The sequence below is a fragment of the Pteronotus mesoamericanus genome, unplaced genomic scaffold (assembly GCF_021234165.1).
Source record: "Pteronotus mesoamericanus isolate MK-2021 breed Mesoamerican mustached bat unplaced genomic scaffold, CSHL_Meso_final contig_25, whole genome shotgun sequence".
Taxonomy (NCBI): domain Eukaryota; kingdom Metazoa; phylum Chordata; class Mammalia; order Chiroptera; family Mormoopidae; genus Pteronotus; species Pteronotus mesoamericanus.
Genome location: NW_026555105.1, coordinates 23,614,956 through 23,642,682, shown reverse-complemented (window position 1 = coordinate 23,642,682; position 27,727 = coordinate 23,614,956). Strand labels below are relative to the sequence as shown.

General features: G+C 48.5%; 1 protein-coding gene across 6 annotated transcripts; it reads right to left on the bottom strand.

The window, feature by feature from the left end:
- Positions 1-1,356: 1,356 nt before the first annotated feature.
- Positions 1,357-15,772, bottom strand: MAVS (mitochondrial antiviral signaling protein). Of its 6 annotated transcripts, none has more exons than XM_054573986.1 (8): positions 15,109-15,183; positions 12,048-12,278; positions 10,451-10,625; positions 9,043-9,212; positions 8,181-8,337; positions 5,734-6,236; positions 4,593-4,807; positions 1,357-2,375 (listed from the first exon to the last, which is right to left on the bottom strand). In XM_054573986.1, exons 2-8 carry the CDS (start codon positions 12,162-12,164, stop codon positions 2,342-2,344), a joined length of 1,371 nt encoding a protein of 456 aa, XP_054429961.1. In that variant the 5' UTR covers positions 12,165-12,278; positions 15,109-15,183; the 3' UTR covers positions 1,357-2,341. The 6 variants fall into 6 exon arrangements, with proteins under 6 accessions (XP_054429961.1, XP_054429960.1, XP_054429959.1 ...); XM_054573985.1 differs by lacking the exons at positions 1,357-2,375; positions 15,109-15,183 and adding exons at positions 12,673-12,777; positions 15,387-15,772 and having other exon boundaries at positions 2,387-4,807; XM_054573984.1 differs by lacking the exon at positions 1,357-2,375 and adding an exon at positions 12,673-12,777 and having other exon boundaries at positions 2,387-4,807.
- Between the last annotated feature and the right edge of the window lie 11,955 nt (positions 15,773-27,727).

Genomic DNA, 27,727 nt, shown 5'->3' with positions numbered 1-27,727 from the left:
CTTTCATTTTAGCCTTTCTGGTAAGCATCTTTGTAAATTTATACTTAATATTTTTCTTATTCCCTATTAGCTCTAAGTGTTACAGTTTTCCGGGATTTAGGTATTACAATTATTAATGGTATACAACTGATCAAAACAATACTTGTCTCCCCCCAACCCCTGCCCATGCTTCAGACACTCCTTTAGACCGCTCATTATTGTATTGGAAACAATGGGTAGTGAAAGGGGATTCTTAGAGTGGGTCTTTTCTGTATTATTCTGTGTCTCCAAAGCTTTCACACAGTAGGTACAAAATAAATATTGTATAAATACATGAGTAGATGATATGAAAGCTTAGTTGTCTCCACCACACTTTGTGAGCCAACCCCGACCACTGGAGGGTATGCAAGTAGGTATCTTCTCATTTCAGGTCTTAGACCCAGTACAAGGAAATCCTTTAATAAACAATGTCTACCAAACCAAAATGCCTTCTAAAGAACTGCCTCCTGCCCTGCCCTGCCTCATATAGCTTCAGGCCTTTGAGCCTGGACACATGCGATGATTATAGTCATATTGTTACATCCCTAAGACTATATTCATTATATATTGCATGTTATTACACTATTATAGCAGGTGGCAGATCTTGGCATACTGGGCAGGGATGTGTTGGTGTGAAATCTCTTTTTTAAAAAAGATTTTATTTATATATTTTTAGAGAGAGAGGAAGGGAGGGAGAAAGAGAGGTATAGAAACATTGATGTGAGAGAGAAACATCAATTGGTTACCTCCTGCATGCACCCCAACTAGGGACTGAACCCCCAACCAAGGCATGTGCCCTGGCCAGGAACCAAACTGGCGACCTCTTGCTTTGTGGGACAACACCCAACACACTGGTAAGGGCTGAAATCTCACTTTAAATGAGGCTCCAGATACCCAATCTGCTATGGGTCATGGGCATAGAAAATATACAGCTCTGCGGCTGAGTCCAGAGTTTTCCCTTGCATTGTCCCCTCTGATCCTTCCTCCCTTTCAGTTTTGCAGACTAGCTGTAAATTGGGTCATAATGGCACCCCCTTCATAGGGTCATTGTGAGGATTAAAGAAGTTAATATATGTAAAGTGCTTAGCCCAATGTCTGGCATACAACAAAGTGTAGGGTAAGTGGTAGCCCTTTTATATATAATATACATGTAACATAAAATAATATATATTATATAATATACTATATATCATAATGTATCATATATAATAAATATTACCTATATTATATTATATATATATATATATCTTATAGTCTATTTTTATGTGTTGAAAGTTTTCCATAACAAAAAATGTTTCTTAAAGAAAGTTATAAATAACCTAAAGCCTGTAAGGTAAAAGGTAATTTCCTGATCTTTGACTAGAAAGTACCCTAAATGCAATAAAACCTGAGCACATCCAGAAGGGAAGTAAGGTGAGGGTATGGCATTGGTCTGGATTTAGTCGGTCAACAAGCAGGATCCACAGGTGCTCTCCAGGGACAGAGTGGCAGTGACAGCTCTTGAGCTTTGAGATAAATGTTGTTTCAGCAGAAGGTGGAGAGGCATTCATATGAAGGTTCTTTGACTGTTGGTGAGTCTGCACCCAGCATGTAGATTAGCACTGGGTCTCTGGCCCCAGCCTGACCTTTAGCCCAAGGTAAAGTGTGCTTCCCCAAGTCTCTGAATATAGGTGGCTTGACCGCCCTCTGGGGCTGGAGGGCCTCCCTCCCTTCCTTGGGTTCAGGTCTCCATCACCCAGCACACAGCTGTGACATCTGACACATTTTATCAACTACCCCAAGCTCTCTTCTGACCACTAGCCTCGATACACTGGCCAATTCCCAACCCTGCTTGAAGGTGACATTTTAGAGGCCTTCAGGTTAACAACAGCCAAAATAGGGACACTGTTCAATGCAGGTCAAGGCAGGGCTTCTGGGCAGCCTAGTTTAAAAAGTGTCTGAATGCTTCCTACACACCTTACCTAACGGTATCTCCCACACTTTCGGGGAAACATACTTCACCTTGGGTTAAAGGCTGGGCTGGGGCCAGAGGCCCAGAGCCATCTGATGCACTGGTCACTGTGGCTTGAAATTCCACCATTTAAACAGCATTCTTTGGGGTTACATATTACTTTATTGAGAAACTTTTTTCCAAAGATACCCTGGGAGGGGAATGCATTAAAACTAGTACCTCAGTGCCCTGGCTGGTGTGGCTCAGTTGGTTGGAGCATCATCTCCTGCTCTGCAAGGTTGCAGGTTAGATTCCCAGTTAGGGCACATACCTAGGTTGTGGGTTCACTCCCCCGTTGAGGTGCATGTGGGAGGCAACTGATCAACGTTTCTCTCATATAGATGTTTCTCTCTCCCTTCCTCTCTCTCTAAAAGCAATGGAAAAAAAAAAGTCCTTGGGTGAAGGTAATTAAAAAAAAAAACAAAAACAAACCTAGTACCTGTGCATGAATTGTTTACTGACTGACCTGGGTACCTGGGAGGGTGAAGCAGAGACTAGATTAAGAGTAAGGGTGATGGAGAGATGTACAAACAGCTTGGGTAGGGACCTCTCTTAGTTTCAGCATGCAAATTATTGGGATCAGAGTGAGGGCTGAAGAGAAGTTCAGAGGTAGAGGTAGAGGTTATTAAAGGTCGAGGTTGCCGGAGTCCCCTGGAGCAGTGCAAAGAAAGTCTGCAGCAACCAAAGCCCGGTGCAGAACCCTGAAGACTGACAGCTTGGGGGTGGGCCACAGTGACACTCCCCATCTCTCCAGGGTTCAAGTTCCTGCCCCTTGCAGAGTACTAAAATGGAATCAGCTCCAGAGGCTCCTTGCTTGCCCCGTGTCCTGTGATGGCTTCCTGAAAAGAACTCGCAAGGATACCCCGAATCCATCTGGCTGCTGGAGGGCACCCCAGCCCTCACCCTGCACAGTTGCCTCAGTGGATATGCCTTCTTCCCCAATCCCTAATTCTCCAATACACAGGATAAAGTACAGGGCAAATATAAAGGGTAGCAGCAGGGTCCAAGTCTGCCTCTACTGGGATAGCCAAGTGCTCCTGCCCTTCTAATTTGAGCAGTGATAATAGCATGTTTCCCACCCTTAGTAAATGCCAGGAACCATTCTAAGATTTATATAAACTCATTTAATCCTCACAACACTAGGAGAAATATATATATACTTATTTATTTACTTATTATTTTTTACTATTCATCCCCCTTTCACAGATAAGAAAACAGAGGCACAGAGGTTAACACCTTGCCCAAGAGCACAGAGTGATGAGAGGCAGAGCGGGATTCAGGCCTAGGCTACCCTATACTGCAGAGTTGCACCCTTACCAATTGGGCACTCTGCCTATCCTGCCATCATCTCTACTAGGGTGGGCAGGGGAGAGGTGGGAGAAGCATTTAGTGGCCACCTGCTCTGGGCCAGGCAGTTGACAAACACCTGTATGCTTCAATCTCATTAGAACCCAGTGAAGGATGAGCCATGCTACAGCCCATGTGGGGCAGCAAGACCAAAGAAGTCTTCCCAGGCAACACAGCACAGGAAGGGGTGAAGCTGAAGTTCAAACTTCAACCTGAACTCTGCCCAGAAGGTCCCCGTCCCAACCCAAAGGGCCCCTCCCAAGTCTACAGGGGAATGGGGACCAGAGAAAGGGAAAGAGGAGAAGGGGGTGAGCAAACTGGAAAGGGGGCTTAGGGGGTATTCTGAGGCCTAGCAGCTGTCTCAGGCTTCCCAGGGACCCAGAGGAACCTCCAGACCTCTTCCCCACCCTTGCCTGGCATGCGTGGAGGACCAGAAGCAGCTCTGGTGTTCTCTCGGGTGCTCTCGAGGACAACGGCCTCAGGCTGGGCTGCTGGGGGCCAGGAGTGAGGACGTGTGGATCCCCCTTCCTGGACAGTCGCTGTCAGCTGCCAGGGACCAGGACAGGACTGGGGTTGGGGTTGGGGTGTTGCAAACCCCCTGCACTCTTCAGCAGCACCTCCTGATTCATGGGCTTGGGCAAACAGAAAGCAAGCCTGGATGGAGGCACCTCCTCCAGAGGACGAGGGCGACAACCCAGATTGCCAGGTGGCAGGTCTGGAGAGCATGGGGCAGCCCTGAGCCCAGAAAGCTAAGGACGGTAGGGGAGTTGCAAGGCACACCAGCTGGGATGGAAATGTTGCCTGCTAGGACTCAGTTGGCAATGGCACAGCCTCCACACAGGGCTGCAGGCCCGAGTCCCCTCTGATCCAGCCTCTGCCATCCCCAAGAAAGGGACAAGGTGGGTGGGACCAGCTCCCCGGCTCAGGCCAAACGTATGGAGGGGAAGGGAGCAGACACATGGCTGGGAGAGCAGAGGGGCCTCACGGGAGCAGGCGCCGCCGGTGCAGCACAGCCAGGAGCATGGCCAGGAGCACCCCAGCAGCAGCAGCCGCCGCCCTGGGCCATGAAGCCCATGGAGCCCATGGAGCCCTTGGCACCAGGGTCCTATCAAGCTGGAACTCCTCTTCCTCCTCTACCCTGAGCTGGGGGGCAGCACGCAGCTCAGAATTGCCTGCCAGGAGGTCAACGCTGGGACCCTCAGCCACATGGATGCTCAGGTTATTCACTGACACATACTCATTCTCCACTGGGCCATTGTCAGGTTTTGGGTCCGAGTCGTAGCTAATGGCAAGGTCCGCAGAGCAGCCGGAGAATGGCTGGCTATCCTGGGAAGACAGCCTGCCTGGTTTGCTCAGCTGTGGCCCTGAGTACCAGCTGTCAGAGCTTCTGTCTGCACGGGATGTGCTGCCTCCAGCAGAGGCACCTGTGGGCGCTGGAGACACTGGTGTGTCCTGGTTTAAAAAAAAAAAAAAAATTAAAGGAGAGGGTGGAAAGGACTGGGGATGACAGAGGGCCAAGCCAGGTTGGGCGGCCCCCTTCCTAGGCCAGGGCATGAACTAGCACCCCAACCTCGTAATTCCCAGCCCATCGTGCCTATGAGGCCACCCTCTCTCAGGGAGTCAACCCACCGATAGCGCAGGAAGGCAGGCTATACGAGGAAGGCCCAGGCACTGCAGCAGCATTGGTGGGGACCTCCAGGGCAGCCCTGTCCCTGCTCACTGGCCTGCCTGTGAATTCAGCCCCATCCCTGGAAGCCCTTGGTGGAGTGTGGCCTCATCCTGCATCAACATTCCGCCTGGGCTCGGGGACCATGGAGTAGCCAGCCATAGGGTCAGCGGCCTGGCCGTGCACCCAAGAGGCTCTGTGGGTTCAGCTCCCCTGGGCAGACAGCAGCTGGAGGGTGGTATGTGCAAGCTGGCACGGGGGGAAGCTGGGGCAGGGCTGCTGAGTCAGAGCAGCTGCCCAGGCTGGATGGGCTGGGACTGCTATCAGGAAAACCCTGGTCATGGAGAGCCAGAGCTAAGTGTCAAGGCCGACAGGCCATCCTGCCCTATCCCTCACTGCTTCCTCTTCTGCAAAAGGGAACTACCAAGCTTACCAGGGAGCTGTGAAATCTAAATGGATTAATGCATGCGACCAGCTGGGGGTGGCCCACCACACCTGACTCTCCTGAGGCATCCACACTTAAGAGCTCTAATGATTATTATGACTGTGAAGGACGTGGTGTGGGGTCTGGATAAGGCTGCTTCTCAGCTGTCCCTATAGCCTTCAAAAAGGCCCTGGACCAGCCTAGGCTGGAGAAAGAATGGAGACAGGGAAGGGTCGAAGGACAGGGCTAGGGAAGGGGCCTGGATCACTGTAAGGAGTAACGACTCACCTGTGTGTGTCTGTTGCTGCTCCTGACGGCGGGTGCTGTATTGGCAGGCACCTTGCTGGGCACTGAGCTTGTGGGCATCCTGTGGTCAGGCACCAAGGGAGTAGGTACCTTGGGTGGCACTGTGCCAGCATGTATTGTGTTCTTAGGCAATTTGGATGGTACAACACTAGTAGGCACATTAGTGGGAGGATTTGAGCTGGTGGGCAAGTTGGAAGGCACTGTGCTGGTACGTGCTGAGTGGAGGGGGACCTTGGAGGGTGCTAGGCTGGTGGTCATAGAGTTGGTGGGCACCCCTACCCCACTGGAACTGATGGTAGCCTCAGCCTGGTCACTAGCATCCCCCGTAGAGGAGGAGGAGGTGCCAGTAGACAGAGCTGACACTGCGGGTCCAGGCAAGCGGCTTGCCCTGGGGGTGGAACGGGCCAGGGGCTGGAAGGAGACAGTCGGTGATACGGGTCCATGAGGTGATGTAAGGCTGGAGACCATGGCTGCCGGTGGCAAAACTAAAGGGGAAACATAAACCCACAGGAAGGCTGGTATCAGAGGTCTAGAGAAGGGCCCCTCTGCCCCAGCTCACACCATCTCTATGGCATCAAGACCTCCCAGCCTCCTACCCATGGAGGAGTCTCCACAGTCCCTTTGGTCACTGCTCCCAGGCCCAAAGATCCAATAACTGCAGGCACATGCTTGGTCTTGTCTATCCTCACACCTTGACCTATAGCAACCAAGTCTGTTCTCTCACTAGAGTGAAATGGTCCATCTCTCCAACAGCCTCTAGGAGCTTGGATATCATTAAATATCTGCTTAGCTTTTTCTTCTTCTGCCTGGGAGACTCCCCTTTCCTCCTGTGTCTGCCGTTTCTATCTTTTCCCTTGCCTGGTGGAATTCTGGATACTCTTTCCACTGCCATCCTTCCTCCCCGTCCCACCCCCAGCACAAGCAATCCTGGACCAGGGCAAGGGGCAGCAGGACGGCTCAAGGAGAAGAGCTCACACCAGTCATGTGGTCCCAGAGCCCCAACCAACCCCTCATGTGTGCAAGTCTCCTAGGAGGCTAAGGCCTTGATGTGGGGGGTATGTGGGCACAAAGCCACCACCGGGAGGAGGGGCTGCCCTGGAGGAAGCAGGAAGGAGTAGGCAGTGATAGTCCATAAGGCTGTTAAATCAGGATTTTCCGTGGAACTCTGAGAATGCATATGTCAGGCCCTACAGCTGACAAAGGCCAGCCATCCTTCTGATGTTCCCCCCGCCCCGCCCCAAATATAACACCACAGAATCTTGTGGGACTTGTCCACACACGACTGAAATCGAAGTGCCCTTTGCCTCTCAGGGACACAGCAGCATTTCCTGAAAGGTATTCCATGGCAAGCTGACACTGCAAAATGCACATGGGGGCTTGGGGGAGACTTTTGAGGTGACACAAGTATAGGGCACTAAGGTGCCTTTTCTGAGCCTTTAACTACTCATGTGCCTTGTGGCTGCCCCAGCGGCACTGAGGGCTGGCTGGAAACCAGTGTCACATGGAACACAGTTTGGGAAACAGTGGTACAGAGAGATGCCAGCCTAGGGGTGGAGCAGGGGAGGTCAGAGTGGACAGCTCTATATTCCTGAGGGGAAACACTGAGGTCTGGTGTGGGGATCCAGGTCCCTGGCCGATGAAGATCATACTTCCTCTGGGGGCTGAGAAGTTTTCGTGATTCGCTGGGAGCTGGAGAATGTTTTAGGGGAAGGTAGTGCCTAGTGGCTCACCTGCCGACAGCAGGCCCAGCCCTACACCCTCCCTTCTGTACTACCCTCCAGGTGCTGGTAGATCCCTGCAGAGTCCCTTTGGTAGAGTGCAGAAGTGGCCCTAATTCTCTTTTCCTCCCTGTACCCACACCCTCTGCAATGTGACTCTGTCAGTCCTCTCATCTAAGGATGGAGTGTTTCCCTACTCCTTGACTTTGGGCTGGCCTGTGACTTGCTTTGGCCCACAGAATGAGGCCAAAGGGACACTGTGCAAGTTTTGAGCCTGTGCCCCAGGTGCCCTCTCTTTCTCAGAACTCTGCTCAGCTGCCGTGAAATGAGCTTGTTGCTGGAGGATGAGGGACTCATGGAAGAGAACCAAGGTGCCCCAGACAACAGCCACAAGAAAGCTTAAGTGTACGCTAGTGTGTACGCAAGAGGGAATTCAGCCAAGATCTGAACCAGCTGAACCAGCCCAAACTGCTGACCCACAGAATCATGAACTAAATAAATAGGCATATTTTAAGCTATTAAGTTTTGGGGACCATTCATTACGCAGCAAATGCTAACAAATACACCCTCTGAGGAAATGAGTTGTTCCCCGGGGTATACTCCCTTTATTCCCATCCTTGCCTCTTGTCCAAGGAAGCCGGAGGGGCAACTCTAACCCTCACCCTCACTTGCAGGTCAGGGAGACCCTAGAATTCCAGATTCCACACATACCTTTTGTGTGGGTATTGCCCAGTTCTGTGTCCTGCTCCTGAGGCCCACTGGGGGTCAGAGGGCTGAGGGCTGCTGTGTCAGAGGAGGGCTCCTGGGGGCCACTTGGCTTCATCACGACAGTTCCAGGCCTGGGCGTGTATGGGGCCTCCTTTGAACTCTGCAAAAGGGAAAATATGAATAAGGCAGTTGCTTTTTCCAGGAGCTGGTAGAGGCCAGTTTATGCTCATGGGGCAGCTTCTATAGACCTCGGCTCACATCACGGAGCACATGAAACAAGGAAGCTACTGTCTTGGCTTTAGTCACTGCCAGGCCCTCTGTCTACAGGTGACTTTCAACCCCCCTCATAGAAAACACACACACCATCCCCTGGGGAGTCCTGATCTAACTGCCTGGCCCTATAGAAAGGACCCCCCTGTAAGGCCACTGTATAGACCCCTTTCTGGGGCTTCATGTCCACAGTTTTGTCTCTCGGGCACCCACTGCCCATTCACCATATCTCAATAGAATCAGTCATCTTTTCCCGAAACTTGACTTTACTGGCAATAATTAGAGCTCCACCATCTACCCGACCACCCCATCACCTTCTAGTCCCTCCCTCCTCTGCATCTGGTCAACCACTGGTCCCCAACATCTCATATGTACCACTGCAAAGACCTCAAGAGGACTGAGGTGTCACAGAGTGAAGCCCTGGTCAACAGTCTGGGGGCTGGTCTGGGGCGGATCCCCACTTGGGGAGCCCTGGGGTTCAGGGTTCTGAGCAGAAATTGGGCACAGTTTGTGGGGTGCAGGAGAGGGCTTCTGGAAGGCTGGGTGAGCAGGTAACACAAAGGCCCAGGGCAGAAGGTAGACCATGAAGACGCACCTCTCCCAGGGACGCTGGCGACTGGCTGTCCTGGACAGGCATGGGGTAACTTGGCTCCTCGTCGTAGCTGTCATTTGAGGCGCTGGGGGCCACAGCAGGCCTGGGGCGCCCTGGAGCCCTGGCAGAAGCTGATGGCGGCTCTGATGAGGCTGGGGGGCGTCTTTGGTTCACTGGAGGACAAAGATAGAGTGATGCCCAGGAGGAATCAGGTGTTCCCAGGGATAGGAGAGGCCTGGGTGCTCTCAGACTGACCCTCAGGGCCATGGCCGTCGGAATTCCCACAGCTCCGAAAGCTGTCCTGATACACAACGCACTTCCCAGAGGGGACAAGCTTCACTTGGCAGGAGGCAGACGTGGGAGGGAGGCAGGGGTCGGGGAGGACAGGGTGAGGAAGGCAGAATGAGGCGGAAGGGGACAGTGGGGTGCCTCACTGGCCTCTCACCACCCAGCAGTTACTGGCTTCTCTGTCCCCAGGCGTTCTGGTACCCAGTGACTTTCTCTTCCTCGTGGGTGGTAGTCACCACCAACTGACCCCTGACCCGATGCTGCCTCTTCCTCAGCCCTTCCCCTGTATTCCCACCACTCCCCTCTGGTCTCGCCACAGCCATTTGTATTTAGGGAATCACTGTTAACATCTACAAATGAAGATACACATTTGAGAGGAAGGGAGGGAGGGAAGGATAGAAGGCAGAAGACGATGGAGGACAAATGGGGATATTCTAAGGCTATAAAGCTAGGCAGAGCTTCACGAGTGGTCTCTAATCTGAAATACAAATAGGGCCAGCTTGTGTTTCCTTCCTGCCTGGGTTCCTCAGACCCTGACCTCACAAAACCCCCCAGGGGCATTTGGTCTGGCTGGGAGTACCAAGTGGAGCTAAAGGGTAACTGGGGTGGGGAACCTAGAAGCCTCTAAGGGAAACCAGTGGATGGGAAGAGATGAGGGGAAAAGAAAGAAACCCATGAGGGAGAAAGAGGAGGCTGTAAAGGGAGGGAAAGAGGGAATAGAAAGAAGGCAAACTGAGGGAGGAGGAAGTGAGAAGTGGGAGGCAAACGTCACAGCCACAGAAATGAGCGGAGGCTCAACGTGCTTAGCACAGGAGGTGCTCAGCCCCACCTAAGCCCTAGACATGCTGACATCCCCTGGTATCCACAGCAGCTCCATGAGGCAGGTCAGCCCTGTTTTACAGACAGAAGACTGAGACTCAGGGAGATCAAGGGACTTGGCCAGAGGGACACAGCTAATTGGTAGCTAAGCTGAGATCTAAACCCAGGCTTGTCTACTGACCAGGAGTGATAGGAGGCAGGGTGACAGAGGGAGGGAAGCGGTAGAGAGGTGAGGGGACAGGGAGAGTGGAGGCCAGGGGAACTGAAAGGAGTTCCAAGAGAAGGCCCAGGGCAGGAGGCTTACAGGGCAGGTTGCTCTGGTAGACACGGGCCACTTCATCAGCAAGGTTAGCCAGCTCACAGTCCCTGAGTGCCTGGATGAGGGACTCCACCCAGCCACTCCGCCGCTTAAGGCTGTTGAAGAGTTCCCAAATGGTGTTCCGGTTCCCTCTGTGATTGTAGTGGGCCCGCAGGAGATCCTGAAAGAGACAGCCCATGGCCCTGCTCAAGCCAGGTGGCCCTGGCCCTTTCCCCACTCCAGAGGGGACAGCTGCAGAGAGGGGGGCAGCCATGTGAAACTGGGCCAGAGCCCAGGGCAAGGCTAGGGTCTGAGTACAAGTTTAAAGACAGCTACCAGGAAAGAGGCTCTTACTGTGTCCTGGGGTTCTCTAGCTCAGGGTTTTGGATGAATTATCTTATTTAATGCACTTATTCCTACTCTGCTGATGAAGAAACTGAGACTCTCCAGACGTAAGGCAGCAAAGATCCCACCAGCAGTGGGGCAGGTATCTGAACCCAGCTGGTCTGATGCCAAAGCCTGTTTGTTTATACAGCTTCCAAGGCAAAAAGGTTTAGATTAGCAGAAGAGGAAAACGTGTGTAGGAAACCGCAGATGAAGAAGGACATAATGGAAAAGAGAGGAGGCCAACAGTGAGAACCAGGGAAGGTGAGGGACTGGGGAGACTCTGGGACAAGCAGCTGCAGAGTTTTAAAACCCACCTGAATTCCCACATGCAAACAAGCAATGACACAGCACACACAAAAATCCACAGGAAACATTTACTGAAAAACAAGGTAACAAGCCCTGGCTGGTGTGGCTCAGTGGACTGAGTGCCGGCCTGCAAACCAAAAGGTCGCCTGTTTGATTCCCAGTCAGAGGACATGCCTGGGCTGTGGGCCAGGTCCCCAGATGAGGGTGTGTTAGGGGTATGCAAGAGGCAACCTATCGATGTATCTCTCACACATCGATGTTTCCCTCCCTCTCTTTCTCTTTCCTCTCTCTTCTCTCTAAAAATAAATAAGTAAAATCTTAAAAAAAAAAAAAAAAAGGTAACGAGGTATCCCCATAAACTATAAGAGGGAGGGCCAAACTCCATCAGCTACAGACTGGTGCTACCAGCATCTGTGGGGAAGAATCAGAGAACAAGGGGGTTCAATCTAAGAAGAGCGAAAACTGGGAAGGGTCTGGCCCACTTCACTAGGGGCCCCCAGCTGGTTCTGAGGGGGATAAGGTGGTCTGGTAGTAATAAACTCTCCAAGCTGAGCCTTGGGCTTGGTACCAGAGCAGTGTCCCATGAGGAGAACGGAATCTAAACGGAGCCAGCACAAAGACAAGAGATAAAGAAAAAGACGGTTCTGATAAAGTTGGTAAGGGGCCCAGAGCCTGAAAATTTCAGGCAGCCAAGTGCCATATTGTTGAGCACTACACCAAAACGACACCAGAGGGAGCTCAGGAAAGTAGGAAAGGCCACCCTGAACCACACTTCATTCTGAAAGTTAGAAAAGGCACAAGGACAGGAAGCCGGATACGCAAGGAAGGAAGGAGTTGGTTTTGGCTTGGGTCAAACTCTGAGCTCCACAGCCCTGCCCCCAGTCTGGCTGGCTGTCATGCCCTGGCTCACCTGGTCACTTGCTGTGAGGCAAGACAAGTGAGGCAGAATCTCCAGAACATGAATATGGTAAAAATTGCGGAAATGGTGGCGGATATACTCATAAGTCTGGTCCTCAGCAACCGTCATCACTGTTCAGGTTCTGAAGTGATAGAGGGCTCTGGCCCGTGGGAGGTCTCTGTGTGCCCCTAGCCGCTGATAGCAAGAGGGCTCCACCCAGAAGTGCTGTTCCTTTGAAGTACACTGGGGAAAAAAAGAAGCAAGAGCCCAACATGATAATAATAGGATCCATCCTACTCAAAAGGTAAAGAAAATAAAGTATTAAGAAAAGAAGGGGGTTTGTTCATTAGTGGAAGAGCAAAGAATTGCGGTCTTCAGGATTCAGGATCAGGTTCCTTCCGGGACATTACTGCAGGCTCGCCATTTAAAGCTTGCTACATACATGTTCTTAGGTCAGAAGGCTGAGCTCCACTGCCCTAAACTCAACTGTTGACCTGGAGCAAGTTACCAGTCTTATCCTCACCCCTGAAATGGCTCAGAGAGCTTGTTTTGACAATACGGTTCTGCCTTATAAGCTTGAAATTTACAAGTGCCTCAAATACTAGCAGTTACTGCCTGTTGCTTTTATAGCACTTACCACCATTTGCAATTATGGACGCATTCATTTGTTTCTTATTTGCTTCACCCCTGAGGAAAGCTGCAGGGAATGAGACAAGATCTCTGCCTTCATCCAAATGACATTCTATTTTGTGGGATAGATAGTAAATTAGTAAACATATACATAAATAAGAATCCCAGATAGTAATAAAGGTTACAAAGAAAATAAAGCAGGGTCATGAAACAGCCCATGCAGAGGTGCACGCTGCTTGAACTGGGATAGTCCGAGAAGCCTTTCTGAACTGGCCACATTTGAGCTGAGCCGTTCTTGCCTGTGAGATCGGTGTTTCTGGCAGAGGACACAGCAAGTGAAAAGTTCCAAGGTAGGAACAAGTTTGACATGTTTAAAGAATAGAAATATGGGCCAGGTTTAGAAAGCTAGGGGGAAGGGCAGTGATCAAGGTCAAGGAGGTTGGAAAGGACTCACATATGTGTTATAGGAAAGGATGCTGAGTTTTATTTGGAGTGAAACAGGGAGCCATTGGAGGGTTCTGGGCAGGGAAAGAAGAGGATTTGATTTATGTTAAAGACCTCTCTGATGGTTGTGAGGACCCTGGATGGTGGAGGGGCCAGGATGGAAGCAGGGAGACAAGTCAGGAGGCCACAGCAGGGGACAAACACATGATGGGTATGGCTGGAATGGTAACCATGGAGGTGGCAAGGGATGGTTGGATTCCTGGTGTTTTGTGGAGTTGGGAGGTGAGGAAGAGAGAAGAACCAGGGATGACTCCTTGGGTGCGGGGCGGATGGATGGTGTTTAGCCAGCTGAGGAATTCAGGGGGAGGAGCAATGTCAGGAGACTCCAGGGCTCCATTCTTAACAAGTGAATGTTTTGGATGTCCAAATGGGTTTTCAGGGAGGGAAGGGACAAAGGAGAAGATCAGGCTGGAGTGGAAACATGGGTGGCAGGCTTGAGTGAGACGTCTGGGAGACAGTGCTTCAGAGCAGAGCGTGGCCCCCAAAGCTGCTGAGGGCACCAGTTCATCACATGGGAAACAGGGCAGCAGTCCTGCCTACCAGTCTCACTGCCTACCACCTTCACATTGCAGGGCTTGCTTCCCCAACCAACCAGGTGCTACATTCCTGGTGGGGCAAGTGATAATGACAGAGGACAAGAGGATCAGGGAGGTAGGGCAGGGGTCCTCAGAGGCTTCAGGAGATGAGCAAAGAATATCTCTGGTACCTAATAGACCCATTTCTCCTTCCCTCCCATGCCATCCATGAAGGTACCAGGTAAAAGGTGATACATTCTTCTGAATCCCAGCCTCAGCCCTTAAGACTCAGAGTTTGGGGGATATGGCTTTATGATATGTATGGTCCCACCAAAAAGAAAGGAAGCCCATATTTTTCACATTTATTGAGGATCCACTATAGGCAGGTACATCCTAAATTTCTTCCATTTAATCCTTGCCACAATCCCATGAGAGGAGAAGCGATGCTAAGTTACACAGCTGACCAGCGGCCTTGACAGGATTTGAACCTAGGGCTGACTTCCTGCCTCACTGCAGCTCACCATATACTGCGCAGGGCACAGAGGCCCTACAGCCGCTGAGATTCACACAGTCCCCACAGTCTCCTGCCTTCTAGCTCAGGGAGGAGCCAAGGTCACTGCCTGAGTTGGGGGCTCGGGGTGTGGTGCTAGGTAAGAGTATGCCTTGGTGGATGCAACATTTAGTCTCTTCTCTGGTGAAAAATGGCAATCTTTCAGAAAGGTCGCTGACTCTCCTTCCTAAAGTTTTTGAGGCTCCACAGCATCTCTATGGAGAACGTCGTTCTGGGTTGGTGTTTTTCCCAATGTTTTCCGGGCACCTCTTCAGGTCTCAGAGAAAATGGGCGGCGCAGTGGGCCGGCTGCCCTAGAGCTCTGAGGGAGTTGAAGAATGAAATATCCATCCGCACGGGAGAGACCAGGCCTCACAGCCCCGGCTCAGATTCCTGGATTCTTGGGCCAGATCCAGGACCGCGGTGGGAGGCTGCTCTTCTGAGTAGCTGTCGCCACCGAAAAATGTCAAGACCTAGAGAAGGGGGGTAACCCTCGACTCCCAAGTGCTGCCTCAGCCTCCTGAGGTCGGTGCACCCGGAGTAGGCCTCTCCCCGGGGTCACGCAGGGCCTGCGGGCGGATGGGGGCGCTCAGGATTCGGCGCAGTCTCCTTCCGACCTAAACCCCTACAGCCCGAGCAGACGCCCCGCGCCACCCACCTCCCGACCCCCCCGGAGCTGGGTGCGGCGCGTGGAGCCCTCGATGCCCCAGTCCCCACGAGCCCTGTCTCCTCCTCCGCCCCTCGCGTGCCCCACACCCCGTGCACCCCCGCAGACTGCGAGTCCCACTTGGCTCCTGCCTCCGCGGGCCGCCTCCCCGAAAGGCTTCTGTGCGGCCTGATCTCAAAGGACTGAGTGCGCGGGGCGGCGATCTTACCTCGGGTAGCCGCGACCCGGCGACCGGCGGACAGCCAACGACAGCCAGCGACCGCCACCTACAACCCGGAACCCAACCCGCAAGGAGGGAGGGGCCGGGCCAGGGCCGCGGGGCCACTGGGCAGACGACAGGGGCGGGACTTTGCGGCTGGCGAGGGCAGCTGGGCAGCAGGGGCGGGCGCTTGGCCTGGGATTAGGGGACTGGATCCGCTGGATCCTCGCTCCGGACTGACCTAGGTTCTTGCAGGGACCCGAAGTTGCCCCCCGCCCCCCGCTCACCTTGTTCCTTTCCAGCAACGTTTTGGGGAAGTCCAGGGTCTGGCTGGAAACCAAGTGGGCGGCAGACCTCAAAGTCTGTGACCAGCTCGGTTCCCACCCTTCCTCGCGAAGCGACGCCTCGTCTCGCAAAGTAATTTAAGGGGTGAAAGGCTTTGTGTCGTTCAATCTTGGGCGCCTGGGGCCTGGCACACAGTGCTCAATAAACGTCGGGTGACTCGCGAAGTGTCCAGGGCGCGAATGCCCAGCCAGACAAGGGCGCAGGCTGGGCCTGAGGAAGCAGGACCTGGAGGCAGGGCGCGAGCGGCGAGGTTGGCGGGCCCGCACCCGGAGCGTGGGCCTGGAGCGCCGTGCGGGAAAGATTTCGCCCCCGCGGGTCCCGCCCCTCAGTGCCTGCCAGCGGCCCTGCCCTTCCTCTGACGGGGCAGAGGACACTCGCCGGGGCAGAGGCCAGCACTTTCGAGCGCCTACTGTGTTCCAGAAACAGGCTTAAAGTCCTATCTTAGGGCCATTAAACCTCTCGCAATAACCAGGTATTTTATTTTTTCTGACTTAAAGAGAGATTTAAAGATTTGGGGAAACATTTGACAGTTCTTACTAAGATTTAAACATATACCAACTCAACAACCACTCCTAGAACAGCGATTTTCAACCTTTTTCATCTAAGGGCACACGTAAGTTAATTACTAAAATTCTGCAGCACACCAAAAGACTTTTTTTTTTTTTTTTGCTGATCTGACAAAAAATAGGTATAATTTTGAAAACGAGTATTATTTATTTATTTTTAGAGAGGGGGGAAGAGAGAAAGAGAGGGAGAGAAACTTCGAAAATGTCCGTCGGTTGCCTCTCCTACGCAATCTGCCGCAACCCACAACCCAGGTATGTGCCCTGACAGCGGAATGACACCCGCAACGCTTTGCTTTGCTTTGCTTTGCTTTGCTGAACAACGCCCAACTAACGGAGCCACACAGATCAGGGCAAAATAGGTATAATTTTGATTCATTCACACCAGACAGCTATTGTGTTGGCAGTTGTCATTTTTTTATCTGACAGTCTAAGGAAAAAGAGGTCAATGCCCCTGACTAAAGAGTCAGATATTGCATGTTTTAAAAATTCTTGCAGCACACTGGTTGAAAATCACTGATCTAGAAACATGCACAGTAGATAATGTTCATAGTGGTTTTATTTGCAACAAACAAATTCTAGAAACAACACAAAGGTCCATCACCAGGAAAATGGAGAGACAAACTCTGGTGTGCTCACATCATGGAACAGTATACAATAGTGAAAAATAACAAACTATTGATACATACAACATGGCTAAATCTCACAGGATGAATGGGCACCATGGCTAACCAAGTCAAGCACAGAGAGTAAGTACATGCTTTCTCTTCCTAGTCACAAGGTAAGGTTCAAAAACAGGCAAAACTCATCTACATAAATAGAAATTAAATCACTCGTTACCTCTGGGGATGTTGAGGGATGGGTACAAGGGAGCCTTCTGCAAGGATAGGCATAGTGTGTATCTTGATGTGAGTGTTGGGTAAATTGGCTTATGCATATGTAAAAATGCATCAGCTGTACACTTAAGATTGTTACACTTTATACTGCAACTTAAAAAAGACAGCCCTACCTGGTGTAGCTCAGTGGACCTGGGCATCCTCCTGTGAACTGAAAGCTCGCCAGTTTGATTCCTGGTCAGAGCACATGCCTGGGCTGTCGGCCAGGTCTCCAGTTGGGAGCATGCAAGAGGCAACTAATCAATGCTTCTCTCATACATCGATGTTTCTCTCCCTCTCTTTCTCCCTCCCTTTCCCTCTAAAAATAAGTAAAATATTTTTTTAAAAAACCAAAAAACAAGAAACAGACACCTGAGAGTTAAAGGTTTGGCTGAGATCACGTGCAAATGCCTGCATACCCACCTGCATACCCGTCTCCAAAGCCAGTGCTCCCAAACAATTATAGGAAGATGCCTGAATATTTTTCAGATGACATTTTATTACTTTGCTTGGTAACTTTATTACTATTTCCCAACATTCAGCATTTACAAAATGATAATATCACATCCAAACTCAACTAAGTGTAATAAAATCAGCTATGCCTTGTTTAGTTTAGCCAAGACACGGTGAAGGATGAATGGTTTGAAAATTACTCCTGCCGGCTACCCACCCCAGATCCAGTGACTTCACGTCTAATTCTTGCAAGAAGAGCATTGGAAGTGTGTTGACTTGCTTTCCAATGCAGTTGTCACTCCTGTTTTTGCTGGACCTCACAGGACATTAAAAACATATACATACAGCTTCCTCAGAAACACTGTTGAGATACTATCTTAGTTCATTTGGGATGCTATAACAAAAATACCATAGACTGGATGGCTTTAACAACAAATTTATTTCTCAGTTCTGGAGATTGGGCAGTCTAAGATCAAAGGGCTGGCAGATTCGGTGTCTGGTAAAAAGTCCAATTCCTGGTTCATATACATAGTCTTCTCGCTGTGTCCTCACATGGCAGAAGGAGCAGAGGACCTCTCTGGGGTCTTCTTTAAAAGAGCACTAATTCCATTCCTAAAGGATTCCCCTTTATGACTTAATTAATCACTCCCCAAAGACCCCACCTGCAAATACCATCACATTGGGAATTAGGCTTCAATACATGTAATGGGAGGAGGCGGATATAAACATTCAGTCTATGGCAGATATCAACCATTAAGATCGCTATTATTAAAACAAGAGGATAGAAAATGGCATGTGTTTGGGTCAAATAAAGATGGCTTTTTATGTTATCTTCTACTGTTGACTGCATCCCACCCTGTTTCCTGAGTAAAATTCACTGATTATTGTCCATTTACTGGTGGAAGGGTGAGTACAGAGAGTGATCCATACACCAGACCGTTCCTCCCGTGACAGCTTTGGAGTCCTCTCCCCAGTAAAGCTCATCCCCAGGCAGGTGGCCCATGGCTGCGGACCAGTGTTCCAAGGAAGGCTGTAGCTTACGTGGCTCCCATGAGATGACTCAGCAACCACCAGCTCATATTTCCCCAGAGGGCAAAGTCAGGCCCAACGATAGTGCCAGAGGGTCCCAAAAAGGGACATGTTCTCATGTCTGAGTCCCTTCGGGGAACTTTTCAAAACTGAAAAGCAAAATATAATCCATGCCTTTACAACCTCGTTTTAAATAAGTTTCTTAACTCTTACTCTTTAAGCTACTTTGTACTTTCATACTGTCAGTTTTATTACAAAGAAATTAATATATGCTCAGTAAAGCTGGGGGGAAATTAGTATATGCTCATATAAGGGAAAACAGACATGTTTGATGGAGAAAATAAAAATCCATACTCATAATGCCACCACCCAGGAGAAAGTGCTAGTGTTACCCTGGTGTCTTTTCTTCTAGTGTGTTCCTCTCCTCTGGCTTCCTGGAGTCCCCCTTGCCTTGACCAGCCACGTGAGATGATTCAAGTCATGATCTAGGATATGAGGGGGTCGCTGGAGCATCCCTTACCTCTCAGGGGTCCCAGGAAGAGGGCTTGGGCCATGTCAGTTCATGGATCAGTCCCTGCTGCATCCAGCTTCTCCAGAACTGTCCATCTCCTGTGGTCAGTATGGTCTCCTTATCAGCCTCAGGACAATGTGTTGCTGGTCACCTGCCACTCAAGGGCTGCCATTCTACTGTTCTTTCCTGAGAACACTGACATAAGTTGCTTGGCAACAGACATTTAAATGGGGGTGGGTGGGAAACGGAAATGAATGCATGGACAGGACATGCCCTTGAAGTTAGATATCAGAATTCTTAAAATTCACAGACTTCCTCCAATGCAGACTTTTCCCTGGCCACATCCCTCCTTAGCCCCAGCTTCCTACCACACTGCTGGTGCCCTGCTTGCTTTCAGCCTTTCTTGCTCTCTCTTGTCCTAGGGCTCCTCCCCCAGAATCTGGAGCTCAGCACACAAAACAGAAACCACTGTAGGTATTTTGTGCATGACAGGGTTTTTTATTTTTTCAAATTTCAAGAAAAAGTTTATTTGGAAAGTTACAGAGGTAGTAGAAGTGAGCCAGCTGGGCTGTGTAGGCTCAGAAAACAAGTTACAGAGGCAGAAGGAGGGCCCCTGAAACTTAGGGCGGTTCAATTGGTTGGAGTGTCGTCCTGTACATCAAAAGGTTTAGAGTTTGCTTGGTTAGGGTGCATACATGAGGCAACCAATGGATATTTTGCTCTCACATCAATGGTTCTCTTTCTCTCTCTACCTCTCTCTCAAATCAATAAAAACATTCTCAGATGAGGATTAAAAAAAAAAGGTAACCCGTCTGATGGTGAAGAGGAGGTGGAAGGGAAAGAGAAAAGGCACAAGAGGGAGCAGGAGAGATAGCATGCCAGGGAAACACATCAATCCTAAGTGTGTGAGTTGATTAATTCTTATCCAAGTAAATACTTATGTGAGCGGCACCTACATCAAGATCTGGAATATTTCCATCTCCCCAGAAAGTTCCTTTGTAATCCTTGTTCATCGATCTCTACCCTCAATCATTATTCTGATTTCATCACCATGGGTTAGTTTTGCCTGTTCTTGAATTTAATATAAATGGAATCAGATAATGTATACTCTTTTATGTCTGGCATCTTTCACTCAACATGCTTTTGACATCCATGTATGTTGTTGCAAGTATCAGGAATTTGTTCTTTCATTGTTGAGTAGTAGTTCATTATATGAATGTATCACAGTTTGCTTATTCATTCTATATTTTAATGGAATACTGGGGCTTTTCCAGGTTTGGGCTACTAGGAATAAGACTGCTATCAATATTCACGTGTAAGTCTTTTTTGGAGTTATTTTTAAATTGCTGCACGATAGGGTAGGGCATGCTTAGCTTTATTAGAAGCTTCCAACATTTCTGCAAAGTGGTTGTACCACTTTACACTCCCATCAGCAGTATATTGACAGTTCCAGGTGCTACACAGTCCAGTTCTCTTCTTCACCAACACTTGACATGGGCAGTTTTTTCACAGGAATCACTTTAATACGTATCCAAGGATATGTTTATTGATTTTAGAAAGGAAGAGGGAGAGAGAAAGAGAGACTTCAAGGTGAGAGAGAAACATCAATAGGTCAGTTGCCTCCCATATGTGCCCCAACTCGCAACCTAGGTGCCCTGACTGGGAATCCAACCTACAACCTTCTGGTATATGGGACAACACTCCAACCAATCGAGCAACCTGGCCAGGATGAACAGAAAGGAAGTTAATAGAGAAAATTCATTGGTTGCAAAATTGTGAGGGGGGCTGGAAGAGCCAGTCAGGAGACTGCCACCACGCAGCTGACTTTAAGAGCACATCATTATAATCAAGGTCAGAAGCCAAGGGGCCACCGCTGCCCCGCCCAGTTCCACATGGCTCTGTCTCAACGCCTGGTTGATATAGAAATGCTGAGCCTGGCTGTTGATAATGGTCCTAGATAATGTTGTGTGTCCTTGCTCTCAGCAGACATGACAGCAGGAAGATAGCCTCTACCCCTCAAGTCTGTGATGGGGTACCTAATTTTCAGATTTTATTTTATAGTCATAACTCTAGCTGCAAAGGAGCCCCGGAACTTTAGTTGTTTTTTTTTCTTTCCAGTGTCTGCAAAATATAGGAAAGCACCCTGCGGGGAGGTAGAGGGAGCGAGTTGTATCAGTTAGCATTTGTTGTATAAGAAAGCTACCCTGAAACATAACAGCAACCATTCATTCAGCTCACAGTTCTGTGGGTTGGTGATTTGGAGCTGGGCTTAACTAGGAGAGGGGTAATAGACTCCACCTCTTCCAGGCAATGCAGAGCCACATTGCAAGGCGGTGAATAAAGGGTGAATGAAAAAGCAGGGCAATCAGCCACACTAGTCCACAGCACCCACTATACTTCTGCCTCCCAGCACTAGCCAAACCCCAAGTACCCTGCTTCTTCTTTGTGCAGAGCAACAAGATTCCTGTATCCTATTCTATCCCTTCATTTTGTCCTGTTTCCTGGGATACTTTATTTTCCAAATCTAATTAATTTTTAATGTAAGTAATAACACATTTCTGAGAATTTGTTCTTGTTCTCTGCTGTTCCCGTCCTTGCTTTACGGATGTGATATCTTCCTGAATCTAATTACTAAGAATAGTAATTAGAAAGTCCTTTGTAATTTTTTTTATAATTCCCTTATGTCCACTGCATGCATTTCCTCTGAAACTACTTTTTTGCTGTTTGCTTATTTAGTTTCCCTTTAGTGCGGCAGGCTTTCCCCAGATGTCTGGGGACTTTGTTCGCATTAAAAATGAGACAATAAAAACACTGAGGAACTTGTGCGTACATCTACTTGCTAGCTTCCCTTTGGGGGGTCCAGGTGGGAACCCACTGCAGAGGAGCCTCTACAGGCCACAACAGGAGGGTCTCCTGAATGGAGCTGTCCTGTTTCCTTGGAGCATGGCACCTAACCTGTCTGCTTCAGGCCAGGGGCTCCCTAGGCTGTCTGGTCAAGTCCATGGGCCAGAGCAATGTTTTTACAGGCATTTAGAAATACATAGGGTTACCGAAAAAGAAAAAAAAAAAAAAGTAAAGTAGTAAATAAATGTTCAACTTCAGTAAATAGAATATTTAAGTACTGTCATGCATAAATGATAATCTGAGGTCTCTACATCAACCCTATGATGATGGGAAAATATCCAGCCCTGGCCAAGGAGTTCAGTTGGCTAGAATGTCATCCCAATACGGGGAAGGTTCTGGGTTCAATACCTTGTCAGGGCACATACAAGAATCAACCAATGAATGCATAAATAGCGGGACAACAAGTTGATGTTTCCCTCTCTCTCTCTTTCTCCCTCCCACCAAAATCAATAAAAAATTTAAAAAAGAAAATATCCATAATTTCTTTTGATGACCGAGTCTCATATTCTGCTGATACCATTGCCATTTGTGGCTGGCATTTAAAAAGAAAGCAAATTCTGAAAAGCACACTTTTTAGGGAGTAATGGATACGTATTCATTATCTTGCCTGGGGTGATGGCTTCATGGGTATGTACATATATCAAATCTCATCAAATTGTACACTTTAAATATGTATAGTTTTCGGGAAATAAAGAATCCTGACAACAGGAAGATGCCCATGCATCAATAGAGAGAGAGAGAAAACACTAGTATTAAAATTTCAATCAGATTACAAACATGCAGGTACTTCATTAGACATACAGAGTCTGGGCAGCATTTCACTCTTCTTATCCAGTAAAGTAGAAGAGAGAACAATGAAAATTTCTCTCATCTCCTTGGGAAACGAATGAAGCTTCTGATTGTTTCCTGTCCACCTCATAAAAGATTCCTGAGTTAATTTCAGAGGTTGGTGAATAGGGTTCTAAGGTCAGAAGGCTTGCATTGTGAAACCCAGAGATGGGGCTTATTTAATTACTCACCAACCAGTTGGGCCTATGATATTTTTAAGGAATCATCCTAACATGAGGGGAGAAGCAGCTACTTCTCCTTCATTACACAATTAAAAAAAAATCATTTTATTTATCTTTACAGCAGCTCATTGCATGCCAATTGTATCTCATAAAACTGTTAGCATTTTCCAAAAACAGAGGAATGTTAATTTCAGCAAGTGATTATTAGAAAAGATGCAATTTTTTCCCCCATTTAAGTTTGCAGAATCCCTGAATTTTATCCACGGATCCCTTGGAGGTCTGTGGCTCCAAGTTCCTAACACTGTCCCTATAATGCCCTAAAAATAACATTTTTTTCCTCATTCATGAAAAAAAAATTTTTTCTCGGTATAGGACATGTATTTATTTATTCCATGAAACACTCAAAGTGTAGGCCAGTGGGAAATAATTTTAATCAAAGAATTGTGTATTTTCTTCTCACACATCTTGCTTTGTATTATTACATTGTTGCCTATTTTGCTACAATGTTACAAAATGTTTACAAGAAAATATTAAAATAACTGAAACACAAAAGGCAAGGTGGGGTGAAATAAACTTTTTTTCCCCCCCAAAAAAGTCTCTACTGTGTGATCGTACATTGCCTTGAGTTGTCATATTTCTTTATCTCCTTTAATCTGAAGCAGTTCCTTGGCCTTTCACTGCCATAAGTTTGAAGACAGGTCAGAGCTTCCCTCTATTTGGGTTTGCCTGTGGTTTCTTACTACCAAATTCAGGTGAAGCGCTGTTGATGGTCAGAAGTGATTGTGTGTCCTTCTGCACATCAGGAGGCACAGGATGTTCATTTGTCTCCTTACTGAGGATGTTCACTTCGATCACTTGGTAAAGGGAGTGCCCTCCAGGTTTCTCTGTAGATTCACTATTTCCCCACTTTTAATTAATAAGTAATTCATGGAAAGGCACTTTGAGGCCATGTAAAAATCCTATTCTTCATTAATCTTTCACCCACTGGTTTTAGCATCTCAGTACAGTTCATAGGTCTTCTTTGTATAGACCCAGTGTATTTCTAATCATGTCTGATCCTAGGTATTTTATATTTTTTGTCTTTATGCTGAATGGTATCTTATCTTCCATTATATTTGTTTTCATTGACATAGGAAAGTACTGATTTTTGCTCACGACTTTTTTTGTTTGTTTGAAGAGAGAGGGGAAAGGAGGGAGAGAGGGACAGAACCATTGACGTGTGAGGAAAACATCAAATTGATTGGTTGTCTCTCTCACACCCCCAACCGGGGACCAGTCTGTAACCCAGGCATGTGCCCTGACCAGGAATCGAACTGACAATCCCTTCATCTGCAGGCCAGCACTTAATCCACTGAGGCACACCAACCAGAGCTGCTCATCACTTTTATCAACCACCTACCTGATGGCCTCTCCAAATCAGGGACAGCTTCCTCTCTTGGCCAGAACTTTCATTGTTTTCATCACATGGCTATAATAGTACCACATGAGCCAGAGATCTGTCACAGAGTTTGTTGTTGTTTTTTTAAGATTTTATTTATGTATTTTTAGAGAGAGAAGGAAAAAGAAAAGGAGAGAAACATCAATTGGCTGCCTCTCACCACCTCCCCCGCCAACCGGAGACCAGGCCCGTAGCCCAGCATGTACCTGACCAGAAATCAAATCAGCAACTTTTTGCTTTGCAGGACTACACTCAGCCAACTGAGCCATGCCGGTCACAGCTGTCACAGGGTTTTTAATGTCATTTTACCTCTGATTAAGTCTCACTCCCAAGCAGCACCTAGACAGTAAAGGTTCTGCTCCCACCTCTAGCCTAAGGTGGAATCTTTGCTGGTTCAAAGACTTCTGGATCCTTAAGGCTTGTAAAATTAAGGTGGACCTAGAAGGTGTCTGCCGTTCTGACCACTGCTTGGGTTTGTAAACTTAGGAGACTGTTTCAGAGTTCTGATCACTTTACTCATCTTTTCTAAGGGCAGAAATCATAGGCCTGTAGCAATACCCAATGTTAACTCTGCCCTCTTTCAGAACATGGAGGGGAGAGATCATTCCTACTCCATGGTAGCGGTGTAGAAGGTAAGCCAGCATAACTTATTAAGACAGGGGACCTTGTAGCAGGGAACGAGCAAGTGCTACATGATTGTTTCCATTGCTGTCACCAGGAGTTTATCATTTGGGAAAGGGATGTCCTTGGCTACCATCCTTGAGAGATAACAGATACAGTGTATTGTTTCTGTTTGCTTCCTAGGAGAAAGAAAAAGTCGCTACATGGTGACGTTACAGAGTCCCTGGCCCCAGTGGTCTCCTATAAACCACCTAACATTCATGCATTCATTCAGTCACTTACTCAATTCATACTGGGTGCCCCCTATGTGTCAGGTGCTATGCCAGGTGTTAATACAAAAGAGACACAATATACACCCTCCTGGGGATTATATAACCTGATGGGAAAAGAAACATTAAATAACACACACACATATGCAATGGAGAATGGGGTAGGTAGAGAAAGCTGTTAAAAAATTAGTACAAGCCCTGGCTGGTTTGAGCATCGTCCCAATAAGCCAAGGCTGCAGGTTAGATCTGAGCTCAGGGCACATACAAGAAGCAACCAATAAATGCATAAATAAGTGGAACAACAAATCGATGTTTCTGTCTCTCTCCCCCTTTCTCTCTAAAATCAATAAATAAAAAACAAACAAACAAAATTAGTATAGCTATACCAGCCTCTTAAGGGGAATGTATGATTCATCTCTGGAAGGAAATATCTTTTTATGATCCAGCTGATAAACATTAGTGGGGAAGGAAGTCTTGCCTGAGAATTTAATCTTGTCCCGTAAGAGTTTGTGATTTCAAAACAGAATTGAAAATGTGCGTTGAGCTGATGAAGATGGAGCCCCAGAACAGTCTTTTTCTCTTCCTCTTTTTAACATGGGCACAGCGAAGCTATCAAAATGTAGGTCTGGTACCAAGTTCGGTGGAATAGGAGGCCTAAACTGCTCAGCATAAACAGGAAAGGAGGAATGAGTAGGAACAAAATGAGGGTGTTAAAGACCAGAGCACAGGAGGGAATAGGAAAGTTATTGCTTAATGGGTACAGTTTCTGTTTCAGATGATGAAAACAGATAAAATATTGTGAATGTGCCTAATGCTACAGAATTGTACCCTTAGCAGTGGTTACAATGGTCAATTTTACGCTACATATATTTTACAATAAAAAGAAAAACAATTTTTAATAAAAATAAATTTAAAAAAAAGGAGGGAGCGGCAGGCTCGATGAAGGTGAAGTAAGCATAAGAAGCTGTGGTGGAGCCCCAGCCAGGTGGCTCAGTTGGTTGGAGTGTCGCCCCATACAGCAGAAGTTTGCAGGTTTGATCCCCGGTCAGGACACATACCTAGGATGTGGGTTCAGTCCCTGGTTGGTGTGCATGCAGGAGGCAACTGATTGATGTTTCTCTCTCACACTGATGTTTCTCTCCCCTCTCCCTTTAAAATCAATAAATACATCCTTAGGTGAGGATTTAAAAAAATAATAGTTGTGGTGGTAACCTGGCTCAGAGGTGCTGGGACAACACTGGAAATGTACAGAAAGGGTGCTAGGCAAGCTGTGAGGGTGAGGAAATGCAAATACTAACTGGGTATCTGGAACAATTGAAACCAGGGCCTCCGTGGCCCCAGGGCAGGGTTCCAGTCTCTGCCATTACCTACAAATCAGTTTCCTCCACTTCGCGGGAACAAGGGTCACCAGCCTGCTTAACCCCAGCTTCTTACAGCTTCCTGGGGAGCTGGTCTCACTCCCTCCAGTTCAACTTGAAAAATAGGCAGAAAGTTTTCAGATCAGCCAAGCTCAGGCCCTTCAATAGAGGCCACAGGGGCCTGTTCCTATAACAGCATGGCTACTCCGCCAGGACCACCAGCATGGAATGAGGGACGGGTCCAGGAGAGCAGACTGTACATGGTAGGGGTGTCCCACAGGGAACCTGTGGGGCATTCCCAGCGGTGTGCTTTGCCACACACACATCCTGATGCCTCTTTAGGTCTTCAAGGTCAGAGAGTGATTTGTGGAGAAGGTAGACCCATCCCAACGGTGACAGTGTTGAAAGGCACAGCATGGCTGGCGGCCTTGGCTGCACACTTAGAAGGGCAAAACCCCAATCACAAGTGCTGCCTCCTAAGTAGGTGTGGGTGGGTCCTTCCTGGATGCCAAAGAGCAACTGATGCTTGGCAGGAGTGAGATGGAGCTGACACCTGCTCCACCCTGACAACACAGGAAGAGGCTAAGAAAGCCACACTTCACAGGTAACAGGCAGATCATGAAAATAGATGTACACTAAGGTTCTCTTCCAATGGAATCATATTAAACCACCACTAAGCACTGCTGATTAAAGACTCTCTAACAGCAGTTTAGCACCCCACCCAGACCTTTGGGTCTGACCATTGCTGGGCCTGTTGGGAACCGTCTGCCTGGTTTCAGGGACTGTAGCTTCACTGACAGGCAAGAGGGCCCCAAGGCTGGAGCTGAGCAAGGAGGCCTTGGGAAAATAGGCCACTGAGGAGACAAAACCTGTCCCCCTGGCAGGGGTGCAGCCCCTGCCTCCCTCGCATCACCCTGCTTGGCCCCGGAAGATGGTTGGTTAGTCAATGACGGGTAAGGCCCCTCGATGGCAGGGGCAACCTAAGACAGGCAGTCACATAGGGGTCATCAGGGAAGGACTTAGGGGACATGGAGAAGGGGAAAAAGACCCTCACCCCTTGGCTTTGATTTGGCCGGAGTCCTCATTCTATCTGAAAGAAGTCTCCTTATATCTCGGCAGCTCTGTCCTACCTGCCTGGCTCAGGCTTGAAACAATGCTAGAGGCAGGTCCAGCCCTAAACTGGATCAGGTGGTTCCTGGGGAGAATTAGGCCTGGAAAACAAATGCATTAGTAGATCCTATGAAACTTACTT

Excerpts from the sequence above, each read along its gene's own strand:
- MAVS (XM_054573985.1), bottom strand. The coding sequence starts at position 12,164 with ATGACGGTTGCTGAGGACCAGACTTATGAGTATATCCGCCACCATTTC. Across the intron at positions 10,626-12,047 it reads GCCTCACAGCAAGTGACCAG|GATCTCCTGCGGGCCCACTA; the intron begins GTGAGCCAGGGC and ends TGTCTCTTTCAG. Across the intron at positions 8,338-9,042 it reads CGCCAGCGTCCCTGGGAGAG|AGTTCAAAGGAGGCCCCATA; the intron begins GTGCGTCTTCAT and ends TCCCTTTTGCAG.